The 12,647-nt window shown below is 35.3% G+C and overlaps 1 protein-coding gene across 4 annotated transcripts in view; it reads left to right on the plus strand.

Moving 5' to 3' along the window:
• The window catches only part of LOC119085967 (leucine-rich repeat and calponin homology domain-containing protein), a 31,728-nt gene that overhangs the window by 16,375 nt on the left and 2,706 nt on the right, over positions 1–12,647 (plus strand). Inside the window, exons 2-12 of one of the 4 annotated variants that reach the window (XM_037196523.1) lie at positions 2,793–2,937; positions 3,233–3,465; positions 3,534–3,670; positions 3,740–4,158; positions 4,249–4,326; positions 5,553–6,179; positions 6,467–6,575; positions 6,640–6,713; positions 6,787–6,850; positions 6,916–6,993; positions 7,289–8,500. In XM_037196523.1, coding sequence (XP_037052418.1) covers positions 2,793–2,937; positions 3,233–3,465; positions 3,534–3,670; positions 3,740–4,158; positions 4,249–4,326; positions 5,553–6,179; positions 6,467–6,575; positions 6,640–6,713; positions 6,787–6,850; positions 6,916–6,993; positions 7,289–8,218 — 2,894 coding nt within the window. In that variant the 3' untranslated portion in view covers positions 8,219–8,500. Of the gene's footprint in view, positions 1–2,792; positions 2,938–3,232; positions 3,466–3,533; positions 3,671–3,739; positions 4,159–4,248; positions 4,327–5,552; positions 6,180–6,466; positions 6,576–6,639; positions 6,714–6,786; positions 6,851–6,915; positions 6,994–7,288; positions 8,501–12,647 lie in introns of those variants that run through there. The other 3 variants (XM_037196524.1, XM_037196525.1, XM_037196526.1) reach the window with 3 other exon arrangements.

Here is a 12,647-nt window from a genome sequence, read left to right on the forward strand (position 1 = left end):
TTTTTCATTTAAAATTCGGTTCAGATTCAGTAAATAGTCTAAAATATCGTTAAAATTTTGACGAACGATAATTAACCGAAATTGTACAAAGACCGACACTTCCAAGTTCTATAAGATATAAATTGCTTGAAGATGAGTGTGAAGCTATTTTCGTACATCATGTATTACACCATTTTCCACATTATATTTTCATTTTCAATGAATATTATTTTAATCTAAAATACAGAATACCTACACACTTACTATCATGCAACGTGATTTATAATTAAATTACAATTTTTATTTGTTTTCATTTTAACAGAACATATTTTATGTATAATACCCAGAGATATGTTGTTTTTTACTCGTATATGCCGTGCTGGATTAAACGATATTATTTCGAACCTGAATCATTTTCAGAAAAAAAACGCGTATTTTCATAATTAAAGTAAAATGGGTACTTGAACATTATCTGAATGAAACGGATAGGTCATGATTGTGTATGCACACTTATCCATCCGTACATATTGTGAGTGTGTATCATTGTATTTGATGGCAAATATCCAATAAACAAAGCCAGTTCCACAGTGTTTCGTTATGAGTTTTACGCAAATGCACTTTATCATCAACATAACGTATGTATAGGCATATGAGACAAGCCTGTGTATATGGGGTGTGTAGTATACAATGCATAATATGCATCGTAACACTAGTATAATTTAATTAGATTGTTTACTACGCTGTACAAGCATGAATTTGTCATCGTTTCCCATTTAATCGACTTAAGAAAATAAACTCGATATTTCTTCATTTCATTGTGTTATAGATGGGAAGGAGTTGTTCGCCTCCAACGCTGGCGACGAGTAGCTTTTATGTTATGGAAGATATATAGCATTCGTTCCACAAAATCAAATTAAAAACTTAGTCTGCCTATGAAACAAATACTTCCAAAGACTTTGATATTAAATGTTGTAGAACTGTGTCTTTTCACTTATAGTATCAATAGGGGGCGAATAGCAATCGTCAGCTTCTCTTCGTCGGTAGCGACTACTCTTACTACTCTTATAAATAGATAAACAAACAAAAGTGTTTTTTTTATCAAAACAACCAATGAATTATAATGACATCATTCCTTTTAAGTACAATACAAATTAATTAATTCTGATTAAAATTTGGTATTTGATTTTGAACTGTGAACTCATTCATCAATTTTTATTAGGCATGAAAAACTTGAGCTACTGTATCTCGTTGATATTCTTAATAACACATTTAGCATGGTTTAAGATGAAATTTTCAACAAAGTGCTCACTAATTTATAGCTTGAAAGATTCTACAATAAACAATATCGATACGCAGACATTGGCCTACCCGACATTTTAGACAAAGATATACGCGAAGTATAGCTCGAGTAAAACAGAACTTTAGTCAAAATCGTGGTGGTTTCAGTGTGCTGTGCTTTGAGATGATATTGTCAGTAATCAACGCACTTCAAGCATGAGTAGTACTCTAAATAGATTACTGAGTTGGGACAGTGCATCAAACAAATTTTGGCACTATAAAAAATCTGGAAACATTTTGCATACAAAATAGTACTCTATTTGACAGCTGTCACTCGAAGCACTTTTGCTTGAAGTGCGTTGCAGTAATTCACATTTTGGTTATTGATTGGTTCAATATATCAAGTTTGTTTAGTCTGAACGATCGGAACGAATACGCACTTGCAGCCAGTGCCGTCTTTAGCTTTTTGACGGCATGGGTACAATTTAAATGAACTTGTTGGACACTCTCAATTTTTTTTTTTGGATTTGGACGACAAGGTTTTTTGTCCATATGGAAAAGAATGCACTACTTGCAGCTATGGATTTTTATGATCTAAATGTCTCCATTTCTTCGCCGTCTTCTTACTAATTTTCCATCAGATGAGAATGTATATTATGTCGCAGGCTTCACCCATAAAAATATAGATTTTACATTGTATGCACATTATACCCTACCCAACCCATAAACCTGAACATTAAAATGTCAACACAGGTGCATTTTCTTTGTCAGTTTTGTTGGATATATTTTCTGCGTTGAACATCCACTTCATGTTTTTCTTTTTCAATTGTTTGTTTTTTACTATTCATTCGTATAGTTACATGTATGAGGAGAGCGCTTGCTTATAAGAAGAACTTTTACATACTGATTACTCTAAAGTTTACATTATATTCTGAGTGGCATATATGAGTGTTATTAAGGTCACTGACATTTTTATGGTCTTATTTTTGATAAGTTTATTTTTTAAAGGCTTTTAATCTTAGCCAGATACGTTTGGAAATGACAATCAGAACGTTAGTTCGTTCTTAGTTCCGAGCTAGAAATTTACCTTGATACACCGAGAAAACTGTTAACGTCGTATTTTGTTGATTGCATTTCAAGTATTGTGTTGCAATTCAACAGAGGACCAAACTCCCTCACTAGTGATGAACGAAATTTCGTTTCGAAATGTAAAGGACTTTTGTTAGAGCAACGTTCATGGAGCTTTGTCATCTGCTAGTGGACCAGATTCAGAAGTATCCAAAATGCTCTAAGGAAAGTCTGATAGATTTCGGGCTATTTGGTTGAACTTTCGTTCGAAATCAAGCTCTTCTTGAGTACCGTGTGGTACATAGATTTAATCGTTGAAAAGTCGAATAATAAGCTTAGTTTATAAACAAACGTTAGGATTAATTATCATGAAGTGCCTGTACAATCAATAAACTATGCTGACCTTGAATATCGAACTTTATTCATCGTGCACTTACTTATCCGTTATTTTTTCCTTTCTTTTTCAGATCTGTCCCGCAATCGCTTCTGTGAACTTCCCGAAGATGTTACAAATTTTCCCTTCCTCGAAACGTTGCTGGTCTACCACAATACGTTGCGAACGATTCCGGAAACAGTTCGTGGTCTTCACTCACTCTCATACTTAGATTTAAGGTAATTTCAATGCAAAACCAGAATATATCCAATTTCAATCCCAAGGCTTCGTTCAAAACATAATTAAATTACACGCTAATCACCATAAAGTAATTAAATTAATGACAGAACAGCACAACAGCTCGAAACCGAGAATTATAAATGAATGAACCACTTTGTGCTATTGCTTTTTTATTTTTCCATGTGGTAAAGCTGTCGTGGTAGTTTAATTAAGTGGTTACATGATGCGACGAGTGATGGGAACAAAAATAATTAATGAACATGAATGTGACATTGTAATGTTTCCCATTTCCAGGAGCAATCAATTATCTGTGTTACCACGAGAAATATGCTTATTGCCACTACAAGTACTTCTAGTCTCCAACAATCGTTTGCTATCTCTTCCCGAAGAACTTGGTCGCATGGATCTACTCACTGAATTGGACGTGTCGTGCAATCAAATTACTCATCTTCCAGCCAGAATGAGTGATCTAAAAAGTCTAAAATCATTGTCGCTACGTTCAAATCAGTTAGTTTATTTACCCAAAGGTATGTGTGTCTATACAATCCAGTTCAGTCATTTCAATCGTTCTAACATTACATTCATCCCATTGCAGAAGTAACCTGTCTTCAATTGGTTTCATTAGACATAAGTTGTAATCGAATTGCAACACTACCGGTTGAATTGAGGCTAATGACTTCGTTGGTTAGCTTAGAATTGGAAAATAATCCACTGACGTCGCCTCCGGCTAGTGTAAATTTAATAAAATTAAATCAACCAAAGATTTTGCTTAATTGACCATTTCATTCATTTCGTTTTTAGTTGTGCGTTCGCGGTCTGGTTCACGTTTTCAAATTCCTCGACAATGCAGCGACAAAAGATGAAAAAACGAGAGCCGGTGGAAATTTCGATGGTCACACCACATTACGTCGTACGATACAAACAAAGCACAATGCTAGCGTTATCGATGGTCAGAAGGGACGGCGTCAACATGTAGATTCTGGATACAGTACAAGTGATGGTCTGGACAAGCGATGGTCCCAAGAAGCCCCATCTTCCAATGAAAACGGTGCAAAATGGTCACCGACACCACTGCACATTCGATCCGAAAATGATGGATCGTCGCCAATTCATACGGTTGTTGATGATGAGTGTAAACGGCCCGGTGCGGCGGGTGTGAACGGATGTGTGCCAAAAGATGAACAGAGGAAGACAATTAGTAACGGTAGTCACAGTAACAGGTAAGCTCTTCGTCATTCGTATTTCGGTTTTCTTTTTCAGCTTTCAAGACTTCTCGCCATTTTTCGTTTTGTTTTGTTGTTTGTTTACAGTAACGGTGAGTCTCCGGATGGAGATTATACACCTGACAGTCACAAGTTTAAGTCGTTAGGAAACGTTCAAACATATAGGTTGGTACTTTTGTTTTTGTTTTTATTTTCATTTCTTTTTATTAGTTTTTACGCTTTTAATTTAAGTAGGGCGCTAAAATTCGATAGCAAGTCCATATTTGGGGAGGGAAATTATTGCAAACAATCGATCTGCTGTTATGACTAAATCGATTTAATCAATTCGCTTTGAAGTAAATTTGCAAAAACGTAGCACAGTTTCCATTCGATTTCTTGAGCACCTAGTTGCACACTGTAATTCTCAGTTATATGAGAGTAGTTCCCAGGCGATCTTAAATCTGAAGCTTATAGTCGAATTCGTGAAAATACAAAATTGTCACTTCAACTGTGTCAGAAATTAGGACGAATTCACTGAACGTAAACAGTTATCACTTGGACGAGAATCTCAGAAGTTTCTCTTGTACCTTCATTACAATGTTCACCTGAAGCTTAAGCGTTAAATTGAGCTTCAGACGCTGAAATAGATCTAGGTCCATCAATTATAACGGAGACGAGACGCAGCCTTTCAAAAACGGTTAAATCATCTGTGAACGACTTCAACGACAAAAATAAGCGGTAACGTGCGATTTATGAGGTCTCTTATAGTAAAATGAATGATAAAACAAATGAAGTAAAAGATTTTGTACCAAATACTAGCCGATACTTTGAACAACCTAAGTAACAGATTCAATAATTCTACCTCTGGTCGTTGCTTTAAGGTTAATAGTAAAGCAGATGGATTGGTTAGAGGGTTAAATGATAGGGAAGGATGTTATCAATATCATCAATGGATGTATCCGGTCGTGAATCAACACGGATGTGCCTTTACTTGAAAAACTTTTATAAATAAATTATGCGACGTACAATGATTGTACTGTTGACTATCTCTTGTTGTTTCAATGTAACATGCTTCCTACTACAGATTGATAACAACTACATTTCAGCACATTATCCCTAGATTTCAGAGTCAACCATATTTCTGCTCCTTAGACTAGATTGCTACCAGCATATACCACATGCAATATATTATGCTACTTACGAATGGTTCACGGTGATACCATTCAGCTTTTTCTTATTATTTTCCTTTATTTCTCAATATTACATTTTAAAAAACTGACGTCGAAGCACACTGAAAAGTTCATAGATGCTAGTACATTCTCGTTTGCATACACGATTTACGCTGAAGCCTTCATTACGCATCGCACTCACAATATGCCGCCCCACTCACTGTTGAAATACATTATTTACAGAGAATACAAAGAAGCTCTGCGCCAACAACGAAATCAAGACTCCACGGCAATCTACCGACCCAAGGAACAACAAACACCAACCGATAGCACCCCGTCGAGCACCGACTCGCCCACATCATTTAAATCCCAAAATTCCACTCCATCACCGACCATCTTTAGCAGTAACCAAAGTTCTCCCACATCACCACATCCAACGCAAAAGTCGAGTTTATTGGATCAGAAGAATAAAAATGGCCAAAGTAATGGCAAAACAATCAAATCAAGTGTAACCTTTGCCAATCCAGAAAACGATAATCTTGTCAACAAAACAGCCAATAAAATCAACAAAAATGATGAGTCTGATGGATCGGCACCGACAGGCCTTAAGAAACCAGTGCAAAAAGTCACTCCGTCACGAAACACGAACGCAACATATCAGAGTCCGACGAATTGGACGATCAATGGAAATCACAAAACGGTTGAGATAACCACCACTGTAACCAAGGAGTATAATGTCTATGTGAAACCAAGCAGTCCAACGAAATCGGTCCAGGCCACTATGAGCTACAATAATGTTCCAACACCGACACTGGTTAGTTCGAATGGCAAAGCGAATGGGACAAATAAAGTGGGACCGAAACAGAACAGGTAAATTTGAAGTGATTGGGTCATTCAGCACTGAATTTATTGAAGAGGAGGAGGAGGAGACGAATTCTGTAGAAGAGATGTCACGACGGTATTTGCAAAATGCGTTGCTTTGTGGTCCTTTTTGACGCAAATAGTTCGACCCAAAAAAGCTTTGCATTTTCTAGAGACCGTCAGGGTATTCCACCTCTCCATAAAATTAATTTTTATTCCGAAAATTCTGTGCTGAACGAAACATTTCGGAAAAATGAATTTGGTGATTGGACCAACTGACGTTCTTATGATTTCAGAACCGTTTCTTGGAACCGAGACATCCCAGCTGAAAAACTAAGCTTTACGATGAGACGAGAGTTCGACAAGCAGAAGGAAGAAACCGAACTCATTGAGCAGTTACGGAAGGTATGAATGAACTTACGATACGACCGTTCATTCGAATTTTACTAATCTCCTTATGACTTTCCAGATCATCGAAAGTCGTCTGAAAATGTCGCTTCCAAAAGATATTTCTTCTGCCTTGATCGATGGTGTCGTTCTATGGTTAGTTACGGAGCTTTTAAGTTGTTTTAAAGAAAAGCTTTGCAGACTTTTAATATGAAACTTCTTTTCTCAGTCATTTGGCCAATCATGTGCGTCCTAGATCTGTTGCCAGCATTCATGTACCATCCGCTGCAGTTGTAAGTTATATGTCACTTTCGGTTCATTTCAATTTCCCTGACATTTGTTTTTTCCCTAAATTTAGCCCAAATTAACAATGGCTCGAGCTCGACGGAATGTTGATAATTTCTTGAACGCATGCCGTAGCATTGGAGTCGATGAGGTATGTGTTCCATACATACGTCCAACTATTTTTGTTTTTGTTTTGTTATATTTAAGAGAACTTTTGCATGTTATCGTAATGGCTTTTTGTAATTCAAAGTGCAACGGGAAAATTTCAAAACCAAATCAAACGACAAATCAAAGTCAAGTTTTAGTTTTTTGAAATTTTCTTTAGATATTAACACACCACTTCATTTCTCATTTATATGAACAAACTAACAACAAAAAAATAAAATGAAAAAAAAAACAAACAAAAATTACACTGCTAACTCGCGTTGTTTTGGTGTTGGTTGCAGGAGTTGATATGCTCCTGTTCGGACATTGTCCCCGATCCATCCGTCACCAACAACGATGACCAACCGACCGATATACCTAATCCCAGCGCCCTGTTACAAACAGTCACCGCATTACTGTTACCGATGCCCAACAGCAACGGATCCACTCAGGACGAACACAACACTGCAACTAACACCAAAATTTCATTGGAAAACGATAACTATGAATTGTACTTTAAAAAGTGTGGCGTTCATTTTCAAAAATCATCTTTGTGCGATGCTGATGCAACTAACAATCACCAGCCTAAGTATAGTTTAGATGATGATTTAGAGATAAGTAACAATAACAGCTTATGCGGAATGATTGCACTAAACGGTAATGATGATAACAATTGTGATAATATGAGTGTGAATGACGGACCGATGCCGGTGGCCCATGTTCGCCGAGCTCCGAACACGTTAGATCTGTCGTCAACGGCCAAGAAACGGAAATACAATCAAACCAAACGCAATTTGAACGCGTCGAATTCGAAATTCGAGGCATTTCAGCTGAATGGAATCACGGAGGAGTGTGAATATGACAGCGATGTCGGTAAATTTAACTGTCGAATGGAAACGGTTTCGGATAACAGTAGCGGTTCGTTTGATTTTGTCGATGGATGTAGTTTTAACACGCCGACGCCGAGAGTCTTGGAAGAGAAGGAGTTGTTCCATGGCAACCGGCCGGAGACTGTTGAATCGAATGTTACAGGTTTAGGAGAGAAAAAGATTGTTATGAAACGAATTGAATTTTTTGAAGGTAGTTCGGGCAAACAGGTTCCGAAGGAGGATGAGACTTTGAGGAAAGTAGTCAGTTGTGATGACGACAATAAAACGTTGTCGACCGTGTTTTGTTTGGGTGGCTTTCTTGTGACGGCTTTAATACTGTATTTATTTCCGCTTCCGAATTGATCGATTGACAGTGATGGAATCGATAGAAAGTTTGCCTACATCGATACAATTGAACTTTTTTACGGTCAACAGTTAATCCCAGTTGTTATAATTAACTTTAGTGCAATTTTTCCACAAACTTAAGTTCCTTGAGATATTTTTGAATTAATTTATTGAATTCTACAGCTGAATCTATTGAAAGAATCTTAATTTTATATTTACTTCAAAGCAGCAACGATGAGGCTAATTTATTTATTTTTTGTTTATTATTTTCTTTGAAATAAAAATTGTGATTCTCACTTATTTAACGGCAACTATAATTTATTGAAAGTCTACAACAGTACAAACAAACGAAAGTTCAGTTTTAACATTGAGAGTAAAACAAACTGCATACAGTGAAGGAATCATAAGATCCATAAGAGACAATTTCTATGTAAATAATCTGATTTGTTCGTTACTAGTTATTTGAGTATAACATACGATGCCATGGGTGTGATAATGTCGAATATCAATTGGATTCAAATTGTTAGATCTTACAATGCCAGGGCTGTACTTCTTGTGTGAGAGTATATTTGAAGAAGGGATGCATGAACGTAGAAAATTTACGACGATAAAAACACTGAAAAAGTCTGGAAATCCTCAGTTCTTTTTACTAAAAAGTTTTTAGCGCCAGAAATTATCTTTCTCGACGCCAAATGTTCATTCTGGGCGTCAAATGTCTATGAATTAGTTGACTCAAAAAACATTTTTTTTTTGTAAATTCCGGCGTGAATTCCCATATGGAAGAGGCGCCACTAGAAATCCTGAAAAAACACTTTGGTTTACAAAATCCCGAAAACCCTAGAACGGTGAGGAACATCCTTAAACCTCGGTAGAGAAATTTCTCTGACATTCAAAGAAATTTCTCGGAAAAAAAATAACATTTTTTAAGAGAAACCTTTTTCATACCTAGATCCAATATGACTAAAAGTCTTCTTTAGCGTATTCAATTCCAGAACTCTCACGCCCTTAAAAAGCCTTTTAGTCCTAGGTACGAAATGTACTATTGTCAGTCAAATGTACGATTATTACCTCTCACTCTTGAATCTCAAATTTTTAACGGTCAAAAATTTGCCGTGCTCAACATGTCACTAAAAAACAGAAACTGTTTTTGGGAAAACATTTTCCCACATTTTCTTGAGTTTTACCAGATTTTCTTTACATCGGCTACCTTCAAATAAGTGATCCATTTTGTCTCAGCTGTTTTTACATCTGATCCGCTTGCACAAACATATGTTCTTATGATTGTTTATACGAGTGAACGATGAAAACGCATGCGCGTGGTAATTGTAAAACCGTTTAAAGACGAAAAACCACATTTGTTTGCATGAGTGGATCAGCAGAAAAACAGCTGAAACGAAATACGTCACTTATTTCAGAGTCGCCGACTACAATGTAAGGAAAATATGAGAAAGCTCAAGAAAACATGGGAAAATGTTTTTCCAAAAATAGTTCATGCTCAAAAATCACACAAAGTTTTTCAATATAGTACGAGAGTACGTCTCGCATCGCGTATTTACATGGCGATTTCCTAGTGGGACTATCCCACACACCCACACCTAAGGAAACCACATCAGAAAATAGATTATTGAAAGACTTATCAGCTACAACTCGAATTATACATAGAATTTCATGTGACCAAATCGGGACCATAGGAACACTGAGATCACTGAGATGCAATTCGCAATCGTGAAACGCTAGTAAAAGTTGATTCTTTCTGAAATTATACACAAAAAATCGAGGGGACAACAACGCGAGCGAATGGTGAGACAGTCTGGTGCGAATAATGACCGAACAAAGGCGAATAATGAGCGAATGAAGGCGAAAAATGGGGAAACAATATGCGAATAATGGGGAAATAATAGGCAAATAATGGGCGAATGGCCGAACGGTGGGACAAGATTTTCCATAGTTGTTTCCCCATCGCAAAGAATGCATAAAGAAGATAAGTTTTCAATATTAATAGCTGAATGGTAGTCATGTCATGGCGTTGTCAAAAACGTACTAAATTTTACTACTACACGATGGTGATTATCTGCTCTATTATATTTTGCTAACTAGCAAAAATCATTTTTATCTAGTCTTGTGAAATCAGATACACGAACTAAACCTGAAACTTTCAATCGAAACTGAATTTTTGTTATGATTTATTTTTACTCATGGACATTCCACTTACTTAGGGTTGCCATTTTTGAAAATTCGAAAAGAGGACATTTTGTACGAAAAAAGAGGACAAAAAGAGGACGCCTTTTAATTCGAAAAAGAGGACGAAAAGAGGACAAATAAAGAGTCTTAGCTCTTTTATTATTCTATGTGGACCAATAGATATTCAAATAATTAGTGAGAAAAGTTAAAATTAAAATTTCATTTGGTTTGAGGCGAATCCGAGGTTTCAGTACCTACCATTTGTAAACATGACCTTTTTTTCCTTTTTTTTATAAAAACCTTCATATTCTTCCTTATTTTCCAGAAAAGTGATTCTTTTACTTTTTTTGCTAACTTTACTTGGAGTTCTTGAACTGTAAGCTACAAACATGCACTTATCTCAGAAGAAATTCATAAGTTTTTTTCGATACTCCATTTTTGTTTAGAATTAAAAATCTAAAAAATAAGAAACGTGTTTCTTAATAATTTACAAATCTAGGCCTGTTCTAGGCACATTTTCTGAAATCTGACTGTTTCTGACCAATGTAGGAAAATTTTCTAAAACCTTTCCGTTTCTCACGAATTTCCTATATTCTGCCTATTTCACACCAATTTAGTTGCATTTTTAAATTGCTGCTAGAATATGATTCGACTTCAACTTAATTTCGTTTTTTTAATACTCCTGGTTTACTCCTTATTTTATGCATATAAAAACATTAAAATTCCCAATCATAATGCTAAAGCTTCCTTAATTCCTAAATATGGAGTCGAATTTTTGACTGCGAGGACTAGTCAACTATATCATTCGAATGCTGTAGAAACTATGTAGTTTTAGAAATAGCTGCGCAGCGAAATTTTTTCCGTAAAATTTGACCACCAAACTTAACAGATTTTCGCTAAAATTTAACAATATTTTATAAAAAAGAGGACGTTGTGTGAAAAAAGTGATGTTCTTAGAATTTTTACAAAAAAGAAGAATTAGACGAAAAAAGAGGACATGTCCTCTAAAAAGAGGACGAATGGCAACCCTAACTTACTACAATAATTGGACAAACTTATTATAATCGAACCTCTGCATCGATGTACTTAATTTATGGAAAGGAAGAAGAAATATATTTTCACTTTAGACTTAAGATTATCTATAAAAATTGATTTTACTATTAATAAATATTTATCTATGAATATAATAATAATGAAGGGTGCTGAGATAGAAGGGCCGGAACTATATTTGCGCGAAAATCAAAAGGAATGAAAAAAGATAAATGGAGACGAAACATCATTTATATTTGTGCAAGTGATACAACTGAAATTAAAACGTAAAATTTCTTAGAATTTGTTTTGCCTTATTTTCAATACAATAAATTTACTAATACGAAAATCGAAAATACTGAAAAACATGCACACAAACATAACAAAAATGGAACAAAAAGCAAAATTTTATATTAATAGAAATTAGAATTAACAAACGAGAAAAGGAGTGAAGAAAGAAAAGAAAATTTTTGCCTAGAAATCGTCTTGCACACCATATGATGTATTATGAAGTTTATTTATTGGAAAAGTTTGAATTGTAGAAAGATTGAATGTATCGACTAGATGAACAGAAAACAAAATTCCTGCTAAATATTTTGAATAGATGGCGACAACATTAATTTGTTCGTGAATATGTTTAACGTTAAATTGACTTTTAATTGATCACTGTCTCGGCCACAAGAATTCCGAAAATTTATTTACTTTCGACTGAAATTTTGTGACGAGACTTTTTTCTTTAGACGTTCGAAAAGACGGTGATAAATGAATAGTAGAGACGTTGACTAGGCGAGCAGTCAGCATGTTAATAACTAAAGTTTAATGTAAATTAGGTTTGACGATTCTGGTTTTATAAATTAGGAAAAAAATGTTTTGCGAATTTTGTTCTAAAAAGTACGTTTGGGTGTGTCATAATAACCAGCGACTATTTTTGTGGAAACATTAGTCCGGATTTTCCCACATTTTCATACATTTTCCCATAATTTTGTTAGTTAAAAAATATTTGAAAAATCTACGAAAATTCGGGAAAATATCTGTTAATAACTGACCGATAATAGTCACAACACACGTTCACTGGCAGATCTGCGTAAGTCTACATAATATAATAAACTCAACGAAAAATGGTCCAAACCAATCCAAATGTACCTCACAACACAAATGGTCAAGTAAACCATGAGCTACAAGTTGATTTCTGTTGAATGATATTATTCAGTTCCAACACATTGCGTTAGCAATATAT

This window comes from Bradysia coprophila, chromosome IV (assembly GCF_014529535.1).
Source record: "Bradysia coprophila strain Holo2 chromosome IV, BU_Bcop_v1, whole genome shotgun sequence".
Taxonomy (NCBI): Eukaryota; Metazoa; Arthropoda; class Insecta; order Diptera; family Sciaridae; genus Bradysia; species Bradysia coprophila.